General features: G+C 39.3%; 1 protein-coding gene across 6 annotated transcripts in view; it reads right to left on the reverse strand.

Moving 5' to 3' along the window:
* Nucleotides 1-21,407, reverse strand: part of MYO6 (myosin VI) — a 223,367-nt gene that overhangs the window by 20,847 nt on the left and 181,113 nt on the right. For 3 of the 6 annotated variants that reach the window (XM_083177170.1, XM_083177168.1, XM_083177169.1), the window contains exons 24-30: nt 20,861-20,951; nt 19,227-19,377; nt 11,194-11,402; nt 10,950-11,028; nt 7,737-7,897; nt 3,324-3,365; nt 2,914-2,943 (exon numbers count right to left, since the gene is read on the reverse strand). In XM_083177170.1, coding sequence (XP_083033296.1) covers nt 2,914-2,943; nt 3,324-3,365; nt 7,737-7,897; nt 10,950-11,028; nt 11,194-11,402; nt 19,227-19,377; nt 20,861-20,951 — 763 coding nt within the window. The remainder of the gene's footprint in view (nt 1-2,913; nt 2,944-3,323; nt 3,366-7,736; nt 7,898-10,949; nt 11,029-11,193; nt 11,403-19,226; nt 19,378-20,860; nt 20,952-21,407) is intronic. The other 3 variants (XM_083177172.1, XM_083177173.1, XM_083177171.1) reach the window with 2 other exon arrangements.

The raw sequence follows: 21,407 nt of genomic DNA on the forward strand, positions 1-21,407 counted from the left end.
AAAAGAACATCACCAAAACATCAGAAAGAAATTCAGCATTAAACAAAAGCATATGTAGTAAGGTAAATACTGGGTATATTCAATGAAATGAAACTGCCGTCTTGCTAGAAAGAAGGCAGTTTCTGACTTAATGGTCGGAAGGGGTTCCGACCTATTCAATGCTGGCTGCTTTTCTCCAACCTGTCAGAAACCAGATGGATACACAGAATAGCGTGCGGATCCACCTGTTTTGACAGAAACACGGCCAAATCAGACAGGTTTTGGCCCCGTTTCTGGCAATCTCAATCCGAGTTGAAAAGATGTTGCATCGAGGCAGAGAGGACGGCACCAGGAGAGCAGCAGCTCACTGAGCACCGTCCTCCCCTCCGCTGTCCTCTTGCCTTGTTCACCCAGCACTGTCCCAGCTCCAGCCACCTGCTTGCCTCACGCCATCGCTCACCTGGTAACTTTGGATTTGGCCGCTTAATTCAATAGGTAGTGTCTAATCCATTCTGACAAATGAATGACGGAATGGATCTGACACTAAGTGAATATATACATATATGCATTCAAAGGGGACAAAGACTTTAAAATTAGCTAGTGACAAACTTGTGCATCCCCAGCTGTTGCTGCACTCCATCCACTAGCACTGGGGTGACAAAACCTGTCCCCAAGATCTACCAACAGTTCACGTGTTTCAGGCAACCTGTGGATCTATAGTAGTAATGAATGCAGCATGTTTGAAAATGTGACAGTAATGACTACAGCTGTGCACCAGGTAGGTGATTTGGGAAAACATGGACCGTTGGTAGATCTTGAGGCTCAGTTTGGCCAGTGGCTAGAAGAGCATGTTTGGGGTGGTAGAGCAACCACCCCAAACTGGATAATCACTTTAGCTTTGTGTTTGGAAGGGTAATCAGTTCATCTATCCCACACCCTCATCTCTTCTATGGGTCTTCTCAAACAGACCGGTTTACTTTTAATTTCAGTGAAAATTTGGAAGAGCAGGAAGATATGTAAAATTAAGTATTTTGTAGTCATATCAGGGTTTTTTCAAGAAGTTTCACCTTACTTCAGGGCTAAAGGTACAATTAGTTTCTGTTATATTACTGTACATATGCATCACAAAACTACATTTTGTTTTTGGAAGTTTTTGAACATATAGTTTGTACAATTTACAATAAACCGTAGTTCACTACAAACATGTTTATGAGAAGTACAGTATATACATTGTCAACAGCGACGGACTGGGCTGCCGAATCAGCCCTGGAATATGTGCGCACACACACACAACCTTTGGCAGGTATTCAATGCTGTTTGCGAGTGGTGACACCGAGCAGGTCTTCCTGCTCGGTGTCACCACTCACCCTGACATCATTCAACACACCCTCCGCATACGCCAATTCCCCCTCGCTCCGTTTTTTGAGCGAGGGAGAATTGGCAGATGCGACTCCAGAAGCAGCGAGACTTGCGGCTAAAAACTGTGAGTTTTCTGCAGTAGCCGCGGGTCTCGCTGTTTTGGGGAATTCTCGCTGTCCTGTGACGGCGAGGATTTTCCCAGAACGTTGAATAGAGCGAGCGGCCGGCGCGGGGGTTAAACAGCGAGGATCGCTGGTTTTCTGCAATCCTCGCTGTTTAACCCCCTCGCCGGCCGCTCACTGCAGCATTGAATACCCCCCTTTGTCGCACACGCCGGGCATGCACACACATGTGCGCGTTGCCTCTCCCGGCTTGCAGGAGAGAGATCGGGATATCTGTGTGTGATGCCCCCCTCTCTCCTGGACCTCAGTGGCACACAGAGAGAGCCGCTGGACTTGCAATGAGTCCGGCGGCTCTCTCTGTGTGCCACTGAGGTCCAGGAGAAAGGGGGGCATCTCTGTGCACCGTGCAAGAAAAAATTGGCCCACAGGGCCAGTCCGGCCCTGATTGTCAATGTAGATTTCCTCTATAGTTTGGCAAAAATAGGTATGCTTTTACAAATAACAAGGACTGGGAATGCTTTACACAATGTATTTGTCATTATAAGACTTTAAACAGAGTGAAGTGCTTGTACAGATATTTCCAGCTTTAAGTATGGAGAGCAAAGCTTATCATTGCACTCATTCAGTGCTTGATTGGCTCTTGTGATAAATAAGACATTTGCAGATCAAGAGGCTTGTACTGTACTCTGGTCAACGGTTATTTTCATGCAAGTAAAAAGAGTAATCACTTCTTGCTCAATCGTTGAATTATTTTTAGTACAGTGGTTAAAGTGTAAAAAAGACAGTATGGCATATATTCAATGCCGTGGGCGAGCGGTGACTGCGAGCAGGACTTTTTGCTCGCAGTCACCGCTCACCCTGTCAGTATTCAACTGACCCCCCTCATACGCAAATTCCTCCTCGCTCCGTTTTTTTGAGCGAGGGAGAATTGGCTTATGTGCCTCCAAAAACTGCGAGAGCCGAGGCTAATTACAGCGAGTTTGCTGCACTAGCTCTCGCAGTTTAGGGGAATCCTCGCCGTTCTGTGACGGCGAGGATTCCCCCGGAACGTTGCATAGTGCAAGTGGCTGCGCGGTGGTTAAACTGCGAGGATCACTGGTTTTCAGTGATCCTCGCAGTTTAACCCCTTCGCCGGCCGCTCGCACCGGCATTGAATACCTGTGTATGTGTAAGTCTTTATAAATCCCCATATCTATTTGGCAATTTTTTTTTTACATACATTCATTCCATTACAAAGTTATCTTCTTTTATGACTTCATTATTTTGCTATAATTAAGATTTCAGTACAAAAGAACTCTGAATATCGATTACAAGGGTCATACAAATGTGTCACTTTAACACACAAACTATAAATAATCTAATATAATCTATGACATTTGCATAAAATACCTAGAGTGCAAGAAATAAGAACAACATAGTATGGTCTATAAAACTATTCACTCGAAAAACATACATTGTCAGTTTGGCCTTTTCTCCACCAGCTCTGGAAACAGAAGACAGGCAAAATAAGTAAGAGATATATAAATATATATATTATATATATATATATATATATATATATATGCACACACATTTTTCTTCTGTTTATTTAGTGTAGAATTAAATTTGGAGTTCACTTTCATTTTTCCATCAACATGATTGTGAAAAAACAAAAAGTATTAATTGAGAAACCTTTTTAAAAATTATGTCCACAGCCCTCAATTAAGTCTTTAATCAAGTGGATGTTTCGGATTCGTTATTGCCTTTTCATTTCAATTAATTTGTTAGCAACTTTAATTTCTATATATTGATGAAATCATACATGCAGGTCTCACATAATTACAAAATACATACATGCATAGGATACATATTGTATTTCCTTACTTGGCATATGCTGCAGCAGGCTGAATAACTTCTGTTTTTACACTGCAGAAATAAAGTTGTATATATTTGCCAGTGTAACGGAAATGTACAGTTATTCACATCATTCTAAATGCACAACTTACAGGAAAAATATGCTATTTATATACAGTATGAATATGTTTTTTATGTCTTCTTCCAAACATACCTAAAATAAGAAGAGAAATTGACTAACGTCAACGTAGTAGCTGGAGGTGGATCTTGATGTGGTTTGCATCAATTGGCCGTGATAAAAATGTATATAAAAAAGGCTTTGTCATGCCTCTGATCACTCAGGTAGCTGAACTTATTGGTGTTATTTGTTTTTTTATGACATGCTCCAACTGACCATAAAGCTGGCCATACACTATTGTGACTTGGCCACTTTTTATCCAATTACGATGGATCTTGCCAAGAAATCGGTGAAAAGTGGCGCATCAGGTTGGAGATAGGACCTTTTGTTCATAGGATTAATTGGAATTGCTGGTATCAGGTGCACAACGTGGCTGTTACTAGAACCTGCATTATATTGCATGTGATTTGTTTTATATATAGCCATATAGGCCAGAACCTGTAGTACAGCCCATCGGATAAATCTACATGTTAAAATACCACATCACAAACACAATCGGATTTAAGGACTCCCGTTGAGCTCAAGCAAAATCGGATGTGACTTAAGGCTCAGACAAGATGCATTAGTGTATGGGGGCCTTAAAGGCTAGGCGACAAACTATGAGAAAATATGTGTGACCCTCTGTTCAAATGAATTTTCTTAGTGTGGCAATCCAAGAAAAACTTTGGACATTTCCGGTGTACCCAGTAGACAAATCTATGGTGTAGCTACTTATTTTATACAGCCAGGTAAAAACATCAAGTGACTTTCAATAGAATCTAGTCCCAATAATGAGGTTAGAGGAGTACATTTCTGGTGCTTAACTACCCAACCCATGGGATTTGACCATCCTTGTCAGTAGATTCAGGCCTAGCTTTAAATAAATAAAAATTACATGTATTCGCTCAGAATCCTGTAATATGAAAGCATTCTTCATCACAGACTCCTTCAGTACTTATCACTCTTCCATGTTCCAGCCACCACAAAGTAACTGCTAAAAAGGGTAAAAACTTGGGTATCGTCAGCGTTGCATAGCTCTGTTATCTCTGACAGGCAGATATTTGTTCTGCAAATAGCTAGTGTTTCTAGCTTAAAACTATGTTGGCCATAAATTAGGATAAGTATTCACAATTAGTTTCTACTACAATCATATTTTTAATGAATGGACACACTGTAAAGAAAATGGACTTTGTTCATTGAAATTTAAATGACCTTGTTTTAAAGTTAAAAAGCATCTACCAACATGTATTTCCTTTAGGTCTTCTCTCCTCCGGGATGAGATTAGTTCTCTCACACATGAAACGCATTTATTAAACCGCTATCTTTATAGCCCACACAAGTTTTGACAGGAAATTCTGAAACCACAGTGGTAGTTTACAAACTGAGCAGCATAGGCCCTGAAATCCCTCACAAAGTTACACAGAACAGCAGAGCTCTACTAATGTCACAGGAGTTGCTAATGAGACTTGGGTAAATTAAGAACTATAAATATTAATGGTTAACTAATCGAATGTCGCTTTGCAATATCATCAGGCTTGAAAAAAAGATCGGAGTTGTTAGCATTCACAAGGTTCTTCCTGCTATGATCTATTTTTTTGGAGTTGATTTAAAAGCAGAGACACGTTTCTCTCTCCTTAATGAATCCTTGTAAAATATAAAGCTCTGTCTCCACATATCTTGCATATTTATTTTTGTTTAAAAAATATGCATCACAGGGGCCGCCGGATTGATATCTGACCAATGCCTGATCGGTATGGCGTTGATAAATTCTATAGGGAAGGGAGATAAGCCATCAGATGAAGTCACCTGGATGCTGGATGGTGGCAAAACATATTTTGTTGGCCACAAAGTATGCCAAGCACTTCGATTTTCCTCCAGGTTAGATTGCACATTTCACGATGTGGGGGCAGTACAAGGTATTAACTCTGCAGGGTGCCCAAACTTTTGCAGACGCCATTTTTTGATTTCTGTTATTTTGAAAGTGTAAATGACGGAAATAAATTCAAACTTTTTTTGACATGTTATAAGAATGTCTAATCTGTAATTTGATGCCTCTTGGAGATTTTTCCATCTTTCCTTGGCTTCTTTTTGCACATTAAAATGAATTCTTGCCTGGGGTGCCCAAACTTTCACTCCCCACTGTATATATTCTCTGTTTGTATGTTCTCTGCGTGTGCCTGTGCACAGGTATGTTAGGGAATATAAGTCATAAGCTCCAAAGGCACCACGTGTATGGGGCTCAAGTTAGATTTATCTACTTGGGAAGCACATAGAGGCGTCCTCATACACCTATTGCTTTTGTGCCATATAATGTAAGATGCCACGGGTAGTGGTTCTGAAGCTGCATTATTATGTATGTACAGTATAGTGTACTAGGTAGTTGGGATTTGTAATTTTGTACCAAATAAATTGTAGATCAAGCATGATGATGTCTGGAGCAGGACACCTGCATTGGCCCTGAATTTTTACCAGGTTGTGAAATTTTTCATCTTTTTGTCTTGGTTCACTGACAGATAACTTCTTATACATCATTACTGCAGGTTCTCCAAACCACCCCTTTTCGACACACCAGGTCCTAGGAGTCTCCGCTATCACTGGGTGCCTTGTTTACAAGCCCAAATATAGGTGTTCCAAGCTTGTGGCATCATATTAAAAAAGACTTGAGGCTGGAATTTCTGCCAAAGGTGCATCAACAAAGTATTAAGCAAAGGCTGTGTATATTTATGTACATGTGATTTTATAGTTTTTTATTTTTAATAAATTTGGAAAAAATCTCCCAAAAACATTTTCATGTTGTCATTATGGGGTATTGTGTGTAGAATTTTGAGTGAATTAATTTATTCCATTTTGGAATAAAAGTTGTAACATAAGAAAATGGGAGAAAAGTAAAACGCTGTGAATACTTTCTGGATGCAGTGTGTGTGTGTGTGTGTGTGTGTGTGTGTGAGATATATACACACACACACACTATATATATATACACTATATATATATATATATATATATATATATATATTTATATATATATTTATATATATATATAAAATATAATTATAAATAAAACAACAATACAATCACACCACATACATCACATCGAAAATGTCAAAGAAAGAATAGCATAACACCTATTAATTTGGATCACTCTGAAATTAATCCCTTTGGGAAACTTCAGTTTACATATATATTTTCTGCACTACCTTGAAGACAAAGGAAGATACTGTAAGTATAGCAGAGATTAAATCTTTGCTTTGTACTTGGAGATCCAGAGTCGATGATGCTATAAGGTTAATATATTCTAAAAACTGGCTCCAGGCGCTGTACTGTATAATGTGAATTAAATAATTTCGCATACACCCTATAACGATTGTTCAACAAAGTCACTTTCAGAAATATTGTAACTATTTAATGAGCAACGTTTTAATTTGTAGGGTTCATTATAGCTATTTAAAAGACACAGGAGACGTTAAAAGGAGGCATTACCAATAGCAACCGCACTTTCATCACAAGAAAAATGGCATTAGATAGCATTGAGCAACAAGTTTTCCTTTGCACAAATGGACATACATGTACTGTATACAAGGGTGTATTTGTAAAGAGACACATGGATTTTACGGAAAATGAAAGCTTGGTCTCAGATAGTGGAAGGCAATACACCTTAAGGCCTTTATTCAGATCTGATCGCAGTACAAACCATGTGCACTGCAGGTGGGGGCAGATGTAACATGTGCAGAGAGAGTTACATTTGTGTGAGTTATTTTGTGTCTGTGCAGGGTAAATACTGGCTGCATTATTTTTACACTGCAATTTAGTGCACATGGTTTTGCCCATTTTTCCAAACAAATTTGTACTGCGATCAGATCTGAATAATGGCCTAAGTGTATAACTCTAGTTATGTAAAAGTACAACTTGCATAGCAGTGATATGTAATAGTACCATTAACTCATGCTTCAACCTGTTTTAACCCTTTGAATGCAAAAAAATATTTAACTAAACTTCCATTAATTGACTTGGCTGTATTTGTATTTATTTATACTAAAAGAAACAACTGCTGTGAGAGACGCTGCCATTTTTAGCAGATATTTTGAGGATCTCTCACAGCAACGTTGGAACTCAAAGGGTTAATCACACAATGTAGCCACAAGTGCAATAAGAGGGTGATTCAGTTTCACTCCAAAAGCAAATTTGGTTTGATAATGGGCAAAACCATGTGTAACGGTTTACTAATTCAGCAAAACAGGTGCACAAAGATAAGGTTGTGTGAATGAAAGCTGTTGCAAATACAGTACCTGCGTAGTGATGCATCTGTAGCAAACTCCTCATTGATTAGCTCAGATTCACTCTGAGCGATTCTCATAGCGAGCTCCCGATCTCTGCGCTCTTGTTCTAGAATTGTTTGCTGCTGTGACTCTTCCTCTCGCTCTCTGGCCAGCTGGATCTCCACTTCTGCCTGTATGTGTGATCATATTAACATAAGGTTTACAGAGTACACAGTTTACAATTGTGTGTAAACATAAAATAAGCAATAAAATGATGAATGCTATAAACCCAAAGAGAAAGGGGACATGATCAGTGAAATCCCAGCATAAGAACTCTTTAGTTTTATGAAAGTATTCCATATGGCTTATGCCCTTGCCAATGCAATAACAACTCTACTGTTTTTTTAATCAAGACATAGCCTGAAGGAAACAATGGCATTTTGTTTGGATTGTGAAATTCAAATATTGTCTATTGCTCTATCTTCTGGACCCTCAGCCAGAAATGGCATTGGCTCAAAAAGCACTATGTGCAGCCCATTTCCTGCCATCAATAAAGTGAAAACTTTATTCACAGTACATAGGTTCATTTTGAATTTAAACTTAAGCAGATAGGTCAATTAGTACATTTCTATCAACCACATACAATTCTTTCATTTTCAGGTCTTGATTGCACACAGGTCATGTTACCACAACTAAAGTACAACAGGCTGTAGAATCAGCTATCCATATTGACCATAAATACATTAATATTAGTGGTTATAGATCAATCTATTGCACTCATATTAATTGATCCACTTCTACACCCTTTACACTGCTTCAAATATATGAGAGGCTACAGATATTGTTTAAACATTCTGTGAAAACAGAAGTTACTAAAGTGGAGATATGGTCCAAATATGAAAAAGATAATGTCCTCTTCCACATATGTATAAATACGTATGCTACAATACATATGCCTCGCAAAATAAAAAATAAATGTTACTGCTATTTACACAAGTATTCATGTTAAGGTGCCCATACACGCACCGAATTTGTGTGCTGTGCATTTTGAACTTCAAGCTGTCATGCGATTTTGGCACTTGAAGTGGATGCGATGCGATGTACTGTACTTTGCGGGTGTGATGCAATGCGATTTCAGCTTCTTTTTTTTTTAAAAGTTAATAGTTACTAATGGACATTGCATCGCATCGCTTGTACTCCAAAACTGATGCGATACGATGCAATGCGATGCAATGAAGCACAAAAAGTACTGCCTGCAGATACTTTTTGTGCTTCACAATATTGTACCCGAGGGGACGCGCATCGCATCCCCGCGGGTACACTGTGCGATTTAAGCCGATGCGATGCGTTTTGAACTTTAAAAGTTCAAAACGCATGATGAAATTGCAGCGTGTATGGGCACCTTTATTCTTGAATTTTTATAAATATAATGGAATTAAAAATTTCTTGTACTGGAAATAAACGTTTACTTTAAAACGCTCCGATATTTAAAGCAGGGTTGACCCAAATACCACTTAGGAATAGATGAACACTTTCTGGGAACTGATAAATACATTACAGAGTGGACTTTAGATATTCTTTTCACATAAGTTCTAGAAAACATGACATGTGCCAATATAAAGCCGCAGACTTTGACATGAAGTTTCACAAATGGAAATGCTACCGAGACAATCCATACAAAGCCCATATTATGAATTTTTCTGGTTGCTTGACCATTTTTAAAAGATGTAATTTTTCTGCCAGTTATCTCTACTATATGCCAATAGTTCAAACCCACAACTTTTATTTTTACTCTCTTCCGAAATGGTGGCCATATTTAAATCATGGCAGACAGTGATTTTCAGGTTTCTCAGCATTTATACAAATATCTCAGGACTGGGATGTGGTAGAGCCTTGGGACAAACCCAATTGTTCTCAGAAAAGTTTGGACTGCATTTGGGCATAGGAAGTGTTGGACCACTTCATATGGATTGGCCCTAACAAGTGATTAGTCAATACAAGGATATTACAGTCATCTTGGGTTACACATTTTCAAATTGCAATAAATATTACCCTGTCAGTAATTGAGAAAAGGGTACTACCACAGCCACTTTGAACATCACAGTGAGTGAGTTGCCACATACTGTAGAACATCTAGTGCTTATAATGCTATAGAACAACCATGCTGACTGATTGGATGGGAATTGCTCATCTTGTTACACTGGGAATTCACTGTCCCCAAAACTCCATTCTTACTATAGCTATTAGTACATGCTTATTTGTCTCCTCAGTTTACAGTCCTGTCACTACTGCAATACAATGCCATCTCCAATCTCAATCATTAATCTGGCGTTTATGATAGTATTACAGCACCATTTCTGTGCAGTGAGTCAAAAGCAGGAACAGAGAAAACTATTGCAGCAATGACTAACATAAATGGAGATGGGTCTTCAAATAATGTGAAGATTAGAAACAGAGGACTATGGTGGTTATTCTGATTCACTCGGAAAGGCACAATCACTCTCTAATGGACAAGACCATATGCACTGCTGTGACATGTACAGAGAGTGTTAGATGGGGGGGGGGGTGTACTTCAAACTAATATCTATATTGCAGTGTAAAAATAAAGCAGCCAGTATTTACCCTGCACAGGAACAATAAAACAACCAAATCTAACTCTCTCTGCATGTTAAATCAGCCCCACCTGCAGTGCATATGGTTTTGTCCATTAGAGAGTGATTGTGCCTTTCCGAGTGAATCAGAATAACCAGTGTATGGGGGGCGCTGGATTCTTGTTGACCCAATATAGTAGCTGTCCAATGGCTCATACAGATTTTATGAGAAATATTGGGTCAACAAGAATCCAGCGCCCCCCATACACTGATTCCTTTTCTACAATTCGACGACTAGAGGTCTTTGGTGATCCTCTTCTTCCAGTGTAAGGCTGCAGGATTCAGGCTTAGCGCCTTGGGACTAATTCACATTTCTTTGTATTGTTTGAATCAGAATAACCCCCTAGATACAGTAGATGAGTAAATTGTTAATTTGAAGACTGAGAAGTAGGAGGCTAAAAAGAAACAGCACAGACAGAACAATCATTGGTAAATAAGGAGCAGAGCTGAAATTCTGGCGTTGAGTAGATACATTTGTGAAATGAATTAGCCCATGTTTAGTCGATTAGATGTCTACAAATCTCTTTTTCTTTTTAAGTAGCTGCTCAGTAGTTTAGCCCTATTACATTTTGTATTATGGTGGAAGGAATACCTGAATCTTTTTCTCTTCCTCCTCCCTCTTTTTGCGCTCTTCTTCCTCCAGTTTTCTTTTTGCCTCAATCTCGGCTTTGCTACAAACATCAACGAAGACAAGTAATGATATGAAAACAAGTAGTTGCAAGCTATACTATTCCTTAAAAAAAATAAAAATTCTGCACATTCCTGTACAAACACACACAATAATAATAATAACAATGTCAAAGCAAAATTTGATTGAATCTACCATAAATACTCACAGTCGCCTATCATTTTCCTCTTTCCTCCGCAGCTCCTCTTCTGCCTCATGTCTCTTTCTCTCCCGCTCCATCTCTTCGTGAATACGACGCAAACGTTCCGCTTCTTCCTCCTCCTTCTTTCTCTTCTGTAGGGCATTGAGGAGCTGGCCTGAGCTCTTCACAAGTGCATCATATTCTCTCTCTATCTGTTCACGGGACATTATAGTGTTCTGAAAAATAAAAGATAAAATGATTAAAAATACATTCAGACCAATAAGAAAAAAGAAATTTAAAAAAGCAATCACTATGAGGAAGCAAGTTCTGTAATTCATTTTGTTCAATGTTATGTTGTTTCGCATACCAAATAAAGAGTGTAAATGAAAAATACAAATCCTGACACTTGTCATCAGTAATGGAAAGATGCACTGGAGAGAATTCCTAGTTTAATAACTAGCCTATTATTGAAGATCAGTTAAGTCTTACAGAGGTAACAACTTTGGAAAACAGCTCAATACAAACCATGTACCAAACAAAGTACCTTTTGATTTTTTTAACGGTAAAAGTTTATCCCTCTGTGAGCCTTGGTATTCTTCCCAGCCAACCTGCTTGCTGAATGGCTCATTTGTGATAATGCTATTCTACTGGCAATGACCACTGTTGTTCTATCCCGTTAGCTCATGAGGAACAGAAGGACAAAAGCACACAAAATTGGCAACTTTGCTTTTTTTTTTTTAAATAGTCTGCTATGGTTGCAAGTAAATCTTAGCATAGTAGTTTTATAAACTACAGAAATTGCATATGTTTTACTAACACGGTCTTGTACATTTTACAAACTATTTTCTTTCTATAGATGGATAGCACTTTAAAATACATTTTGGATCTAAAGATAGAAAAAAGAAAGGTGTTACTAGCCATCTACTTGTAAAAGAAAGATAGATTAATGTATAGAAATCCAGTCATTACAGTAAGTAAAACCATTCTTTTTTTTTATTTGCACCTCCATCGGCAACTATAAGGCTGCATCTACACATTGTGTTTTGACAGGTACCTCATAAATGATGTTTGACATCAGTGTTTTCAAAGTAACCCTAACATTCAGGGCAAGAACTAAAACAATACTTAAAAGGGAAAATCTAGTCTGCTTCTTTAAATAATATTTGACCCATCCCTCACAAATACAACTGTACTCTATCGGATTCTCCATTTTGGTACACAAAGAAGATGGTGAACACTACTAGGCACTCCCTCTTGGTGCCGGATAGCAGATGAAACTGGTGATCAAATAAAATCTACTGTACATTCCTTGTGTGATCCCCTGTAGAATGGTCTCAGATTCCCCATTCTAACCGATGACATATAAATTTCTCAGTGGAACGCAATTGTATTTTACCATTCAAACTCACCATTGCTAAATTTATTCGTGAACAAATCACGATGGTTGATGGCCACACCCACTTTTATCATATACATAGCCTCCAATAAATGAAGCATATTTATGATAACATGAGCAAACATCGAGACATGGGGACTCACTGGTAACATTATTGTGTTGAATGCTGGATGGCGGAAAAATTATCAAAGTGCTCCTACAGCATGAGGCAAAGGTAATGCTATAAAGAACTTTCATATGTATAAGCCAATGGTTCCAAACCACAGTCCTCAAGGCACACTAAGGTGTATACTTACCAAAGGTCAAGTTTGTTGACTGTTTACTAATTTCAGATTGATTTTGAAAAAAAAAAAAAAATCATCTGTTAGTAAATGTGTGTTTTAGCCCTGGAAGCCCAACACTGATTAACAACTGACAGATGGAAATCAATAACAATCAAACAAAAATCGAGCTTTAGTAAATATAGCCCTAACAGCCTGGGTTTTAACCCTTTGAGTGCCATCTGTGTGCGAGATGTGCAAAATATCTTTGAAAATTGCCAGCATCGTTTACATTTGTTCTATAAATGAAAATAAAAAGTGTAAAAAAAAAAAAAAGATTAGATTTCCTATATAAAAGGTCAACATTACAGGTCATTATGATAAATAAAAATGTTTGTTTGCCAATTTTCACACCTATTTTGACAAATTCACTTGGCACACAAAGGGTTAAGACCTGCCATGATTGAGCACAGGCAACTTGATAAGTACCTCTGTTCTTTTGATCATTTAAAACGTAAAGGCCCATACACACTTGTAGACTTTCATTTCAAAAGACTTTGCCAAAATCTCTGATAGATTTATCTTTCACCAAAGTAGTGCGTACACACTGAACTATTTTCCCCAAAGAGCAAAAGATTTTCAGGAGGCAAAAGACTTTGCTGAAAATCTTTCAGTATAAGGCTATTTACATAATGGGTGGGTTTGAATTCCAAGGGTGGGAACAGTGGCCATATTATTCTGTGCATTTCTGTTCTTGAGGCCTGATTCAGAACTGATCGCTGGGCTGCATATTTTCGGAGCCCAGCGATCAGGTAAACGCCACCTCGGTCAGGCAAAATCCCGCCCATGTGTATGGCAACGATTATTTGCAGCCTTGTACATAGGGAGAAATCCATTCGCCTGCGCCAGCAATGAATACGTTACCACCATAACATAATGGCATATATTCAATGCCGTGGGCGAGCGGTGACTGCGAGCAGGACTTTTTGCTCGCAGTCACCGCTCACCCTGTCAGCATTCAACTGACCCCCCTCATTCGCAAATTCCCCCTCGCTACGTTTTTTGAGCGAGGGGGAATTTGCGAATGTGCCTCCAAAAACTGCGAGAGTCGAGGCTAATTAGAGCGAGTTTGCTGCACTAGCCGCGGCTCTCGCAGTTTAGGGGAATCCTCGCAGTTCTGTGATGGCGAGGATTCCCCCAGAACGTTGCATAGTGCGAGCAGCCGGCGCGGGGGTTAAACTGCGAGGATCACTGGTTTTCTGTGATCCTCGCAGTTTAACCCCCTCGCCGGCCGCTCGCACCAGCATTGAATACCTGTCAATGTATATTGGTGGGCAGTGGCGGCTGCAACGTTTACATTGCTGGCAATGTATACATTGTCGCCATAAAAAATGCATTGGTGGGCAGTGGCCTGTGCCAGCAATGTATATACAGATGGGGCCGCTGCATCGGAGCGGCTCTCATGGTGCTGTCCCACGTTGTCTGCCAGAATGGGGCGTGCGCTCAGGAGATGCTCGCGTGCCACATTCTCAGCAATGAGACACTCGTCCCACCGTCCACCATCTCCTGCCAGCTACAGCAATATGGCAAGCTGGCGGCAAGGGGGAGAGCGGCTCCATCTGTATTAAAGCCTTATAAATATCGTTGGTGGGCAGTGGTGACAGAAATATATACATGACTGGCATGTGCCATCCATGTATATATTACTGACATATATATATATCTCATTGGTGGGCAGTGGTGACAGAAATATATACATGGCTGGCATGTGCCATCCATGTATATATTACTGACATATATATATATCTCATTGGTGGGCAGTGGTGACAGAAATATATACATGGCTGGCATGTGCCATCCATGTATATATTACTGACATATATATATCTCATTGGTGGGCAGTGGTGACAGAAATATATACATGGCTGGCATGTGCCATCCATGTATATATTACTGACATATATATATCTCATTGGTGGGCAGTGGTGACAGAAATATATACATGGCTGGCATGTGCCATCCATGTATATATTACTGACATATATATATCTCGTTGGTGGGCAGTGGTGACAGTAATATATACATGACTGGCATGTGCCATCCATGTATATGTTACTGCCATATATATATCATTAGTGGGCAGTGGTGACAGAAATATATACATGGCTGGCATGTGTCAGTCATATATATATCACTGCCTTTAGAAAAGTCATTGGTGGGCAGTGTATGGAACAGTGCAGGGGGCGGGGCGTTCCGGCGGGCGGGGCATCATGCAGGGATGTGAGGCCGGGGGAGCAGAGCTGCAGGCCGGAGCCAGCATGGGAGAAGGTAGAGCGGTGTATGTGGCAGCGCAGCGGCAGAGCGGCAGGAGCAGGTGAGTATGCTCCATCAACAGCGCGGGGGAGCCGGGGGCGGGAGCTGGGGGAGGGCGCAGGGCGGCAGCCGGGGGAGGGCGCAGGGCGGCAGCCGGGCTGAAAGCAGCTCAGCGTTCAGCCCGGCTGCTGTACACACTCAGCGATGATGGCTGAGAAAGCAGCCATCATCGCTGGCATACTGGTAAAACCAGCAGATGGGAGACTTTGCTAGCGATGATGCGGGAGCGCGCATCATCGCTAGTCTTACATCGGTGGGCCATACACACTAGGCGATTTTCAGCGGAAAATCGCTCAAAACGGCTGTTTTGACCGATTTTCAGGTGAAAATCGTTAAGTGTGTATGGGCCTTAAGCCTGGATTTGACTGATGAAGGCAGTGGGATGAATAATAGGGCCATACTGCAGTCTATCAGTGATCTGAATAGCTTTAGAAGACTAGTTCTTTTTTACATATACAGTAAGCAAGTTCCACTATGATTGTGTCATGGACATTGAGCCTTTTTTTCACTCTAAACAACCCTTCTAGTTGCAGAATGCTACATTATACTGTTTTCCAGGAAATCACTGTAAAGTAGCATTTTGAATGCAGATATAGCCACAGTCACACACTGAATATAGACATGCCGCATATCATTTTAATCTATTGTGCGTCCTATTCGCTCAAGTTTGCATAGACGACGATATGTAATGGAAAAAGTCCAAAAAAGACACAAGGAGCTTGTATAACTGGGGCTTGTATCACATGGAGGGTAGATATATGTTTATTATTTATAATCCCAGTTGTGTATCTGGCCGATAATAGCGTAATATATGTCATAGCTTTATCATCATAATAGCAGTTAATCCAGTGTTTTATTAGGACTGGATTCTATCAGGTGTTAATGCTGCTCTATTGCTTATTGACTCTGCAGGATAGCGGGGCGGCCAGGGATGCAGTCTGTCAGTATACGGTTGCCATGGCAATGGGTCCACTGGGGATGACATCAGCGTGTGGGGACCAGCCGCTTGTAGAAGTGGATCCCGTTGCGCACCCGGCCTCCCACGGAGGTTGGGGAGTACATAAGCACTCTCTCCCTGCCAGCGGGTTTGTTCATTATTCTTGCAAGCAGGGTAACAGGCCTTAATAAAAATAGAAAAGTCGCCCCCCCCCCCCCCCCCCCAATGTACCTGTGATTGCATCATTTGCTTATAATAAACACCATAAGAAAAGACCCGAGGAGTGACGCAGATTCTTCCGCCTCGATACAAATATATGGATATACTGTATCTATATTCTTGGTATTTTTTAAAATTGTCTTCTGGAAGGGAAATGTTTTCTCTGATACAACATAAATAGAAAACATTTGCGGTCACTCAATATGTATGCTGCTCTGGAAACTACTCGGGTGGAAAGATTTAGGGGTGTATTCAATATCGGGCTCTATTTCCAATGGCGGGAATAGCACCCGCAGCCTACTTACTGCTGCCGTTTCCGACAGCAGTGAAGGCAGATTTCGACAAAACAGATCAGAGCTGGGCAAAAACGTTCCGATACTCGGAATCCAAGATTGAATAGCCCCTTAGTTTCGGAAAACTTGTGTTTTGCAGGAAATAATTTAGAAATGTATAGCAAAAACTGCAGCATGTGCATGGAAAGTAATGTTTGCACTATGAATGGGCAAAAACTACAAACATGCTCGTAGTAAAAAAAAAAAAAAAGTGTCCATTTGGTAAGCAGGGCTTGTGTTGTAATGCAGGGAAAAAACATAGGGATTAATAAAATGAGGAAAGAGGCAAGTGTCTTCCATGGCAAATGGCAATAATTTAACATGTATCACCAGAATAGCTCAATGCCATTTGCAATCTAAAAAAAAAAAAAAAAAAAAAAGAACTCTTTCATTAAGACAGAGTATTAAAACAGAGTGTCAAAACTGGTTATGCAACACAGGTGGGAGAAGACACAGAAGCTGATCAACTTCCTTTTACACTGATGATGAATTAGGGATGGGATTAGGTTGATTAGTAATAACAATCTAGCATTACAACAAATTGCATGTATGCAGTCGGCGTTGGTGTTAATGCTGCTCCATTGAATTGAGGAAAACAAGCACAGCTGTTAAAGTGAGCTGCCAGCAGCTTCTCTTGCAGCTGTGTAAAGGATAACTATGTCTTACATTCCATAAATCCTCATCTGGCACGCTAGATACGTCTCAGCAATGTATTACCAGAATCCAGGCGTATAGTGCTCAAATTATGTCTAGTCATATATCTGGTAGTAAAAAACAAAAACTGATGAATTGCTACCCACCGATTACCAACCTGTGTCTCATTATCTATGATCATCGAGTTGGCAGTCTATTGATGAGCAAAGGGGGATTTTTTTTTTTTGTTGATTTTTTTTTTTCATTTAGAGCAAACCCTCTGAGTGTAAGATGTTAAGGTTGTTACAGGCCAACAGCAGACATTTAATACATAATTGCTAACAAAGACAAATAGATTGCTACTCTTAAGCTGGGTTAGACATATAGAGTAAGTACATAAGAACAGGTCCATCATGTTCAGCCTTAAAGAATTTGTAAAGGTGAAATAAAATCACTAGTGTGGCCGTTGCCAATTTATACTCACATGAAGTGTAAATAAAGATCCTGGCCCCAAAATGACAATAATATAATATATAGCTGTATAGCTAGCTGTCTCTTTTAACAAATGAAAGGTAATGGTGCAATGGCATTTGCCGCACTTAAAGATAACATTAGTTTTAAAGGAATACGTTTTGTTTGTGAATCTGCTACCACCACCATATGTGGTAAGATGCGCTATCATCCACCCCCTTACAATAACAAACCCTTCTGGTGCAGATTGTGAACTTTTCTTTTTACCATTTCAAACTGATGACCACTTACACACCCACAAATGGTCCCTCATAGGAACACTATTATAATATCAAATGTATCACTTATTATATAAGATACTACTTGTTTGAAAGAGGTAATTCCACATTTTCAATAAGGGTGCCCACCAATCTCAAGACTCTCTTGATGATGTTACCAACCTAAGTGTTTGTTTTTTTTAGCTGATATTTTTTGGGTTGCTAGTTGCGGATTGCATATACAGTAGCTGGCCGTTTGAAAATCACACTCTAAACACTGAAAAGTAAAACATGCAGTTTTTAAAGGAACAATACAGCACAGCACATTTAGGGGGTTATTTTGGTTGATTCGCAAGGCTGGCGAATGTCCGGCAGTTTTTCAAATATTGCACATTTGTTGCTGACTGCACACACATTTTTGCAAATGACAGCATGATTCAGAGTTGCATGTATCGCAACAGTTTCCTTTCTCATGATAAATGGGTGCAAGCAATCTGCCTTAAGGTAACCACTTAGTGGGTGTGTATGGCTGGAAAGTCGTCAGAGTTACTATCCTGAGCCATATGGAGAGTCGCATTAGCATTCTGCATATTTAGAGTGGCCCTTGCGTTTGTATTATGCATGACTCAGAATATAAATAATGATCATCCTGGAACGTCATCTGTCCATTACTGTGCACAAGGTAACCCAACTCATGAATATTTGCAAATAATATTCTAAACTCAAAGACATGCTAAAAAAAGGTCTCTTCCCATTCCCCAAACAAATATATGTGGTATCAGATTGCTAAAATCTTGCATTTACTTTAAAACTTTTTCAAAAATAAATGTAATAAAATGTCCTCATAGAAGTTACTCTCATACAAGTTTTGATTGACCAGGGAGAGCTTTCTGCAATGCACACACAGTGACAGCTTGTCAGGCTGTCCCAGGCCCCCTCACCAGCATGAATCATTCCAAGCACATTAGGCATATTATCTGTGATGAGGCTTTCTGAGAGCATCATTGAAATGTACATCTTTTTACACAATTACAGACTGCAAGTAGCTTGCCAAAGAATCTGAGGCAGAAAGTGCGAAAAACACTAATTTATTTCCTTCCTCGTGTAAGTCTATTTGCATAATTACATTTTTAGCAGACAGTAGCATACAGCTTCAGGAGGAAATAAATGCTTTCAACTCACCTTTATCTTAGCCAAAAGGGCATCGATGGCGGACTCCAAGTCCTTCACCTGTTTGCTCATCTCCGGTTTCCCTTCTTTCAAGGCATTAACAACTTCATTGAATTTGACAAGTCTGGTTTTCAGTGTTCCTACATTCCTCATGCCATCAATTCTGTAAAGAAAGTGTCAGGTTAGGATTTTGAAGGTACAGAACTGACTAGCAGGAGTATGTGTGCACTTACATAAACAGTACATACTGCCTTTCATCCCCTCCAAAATACTGAAATACTTTGCAGTGACTGGTAAGTACTTCTAAATGCCATCAAACTAGGCCCAATGTCTAGGAATCAGAATACTAGTGGTTTCGGATATTTTTATTAACTGTTTTCTTTTTACATTGATCACATATGCCTATTTTCAAATTATACTTGGCACATCTAAACACATGTACACAGTACGGTTATGTTGTTTTGAGACAATGACCCTACCAGTATATTTTTCTTTTGTGTGAAGAAACCCACACAAGCACGGAGAGACTATGCATAATCCACACAGTTAGGGCCATGGTGGGAATCGAACTTATGACCTCAGCGCTGTGGGGTAGTAATGCTAACCATTACACTATTCCTGCTGCCCATGAAAATTATTTATTTATGCACTAGTCAGGACTCAAACGGGAATCTCATATGATGCTCCCAGCACTGTTTGGTGTGCCACAGAATACAAGAATTAGCCAGGCCACTCAACTTTTTCTTAAAATAGTCATCTTTATCTGAACTTTCTACCAATTACTTTGCATCAAAATAAATACTAATACAAGTATTCTTAAGTACATTTTTAGCACAAAATGTTCCTATTCTGGGTAAAAAGGAAAAATAGAGGTCCTATAGGAGTGACTATAGGACCTCTGTCTTCAAGCTGTACTGTAGTATTTGTGACCTGTCTTGAGAAATACCTGATCTGGTTCAAAACATTGCCGACAAGAAGTATAGAAATCATTGGTGAATGCCCTCTACAGCATTTATTTTTCCTGAACCCCTAGGATATGTTTGGAGGTTCCTACTTGGGTCATCTTTAAGGAGCACCCTGATATTTAAACATTCTGGATGTGAGTGTAGATCACAACAGCAGTATATATAAAAGTAGATATAACTCACTATGTAGCATAGATAAAAAATGAAAAATGGAATAAGATACAAATACTCAGAGCAACATAAGTTGGGAAATATGCTAAATGCATAGCACTTCACATCCATCACTGCTTTTGGGGATTTAATAAGAGAAATGCAAGCTATGGTCTATCCAATCCACATAACCTAACAGAAGAGGCATCTGCACTGATAAAAGTGGTTGTTAAAATGTAAAAATAAGGCAATAGCAATTGTATGTTTAGGTTGTTCTTAGAATGAACCATTATTCAGGCTGTTAGTTGATTGGGATGAATTGCCCAATCTAGAAATCTTTGATAGCGGCCTCATTTCACATAGGTATTGAACACCTGTTCACGATTACATCGCTCCATATCAGAAAAATCAATCAGTGATTGTGAGAACAAGTTGTTATATCATTTGGACAAAAGATAAAAATACAAAAATAAGGATCACGTAATGGTGGAAGAAAATAGATTTGATTTTGTATGCAACCTTTATTCTTACCGAGGTTTATGTTTCCTCCTGCAAAGCCACATCCGAATAGTCTTTTGCATTTTAATGCAAGCAGAGGCCCGGTATTGGATTTTATTTTTCACTTGAAAAGAAAAATAATAAAAGTGTTTTGAATAAGCACTAATTAGAATCTTACTTCACATGCACAAATGATGTGCTAAAACAAATTTTAAGAAAAAAAAAACCATACATTGACATAACATTTTTTTTAAAGTAAAAACTTTTAATAGTCACAACATTTACACACCAACTTTTAATAGACACACAATTTAACCTTTTGAGTGGTAAGTGACTGTCACAATTGGTGTGAAAATTGGCAAGCAAACATTTTTATTCATCATAATGGTGTGTAATGTTTTCCTTGTACAAAAAGTATAGGGACAAGATGTAATGGGGTGCGATTTTCTGGCAAAAAAACATCTGCAATCACATGTTTTCCAAAAATTGCTTCTGAGAAGATAATCTAATTTGTTTTTGCAGTATTTGTTTTTACAGTTGTTAATTTTTAGTATCTAGCAAGCATCCGTGAACACAAGTT

This window comes from Crinia signifera, chromosome 3 (genome assembly GCF_055691185.1).
Source record: "Crinia signifera chromosome 3, ASM5569118v1, whole genome shotgun sequence".
In the NCBI taxonomy this organism is placed as follows: domain Eukaryota; kingdom Metazoa; phylum Chordata; class Amphibia; order Anura; family Myobatrachidae; genus Crinia; species Crinia signifera.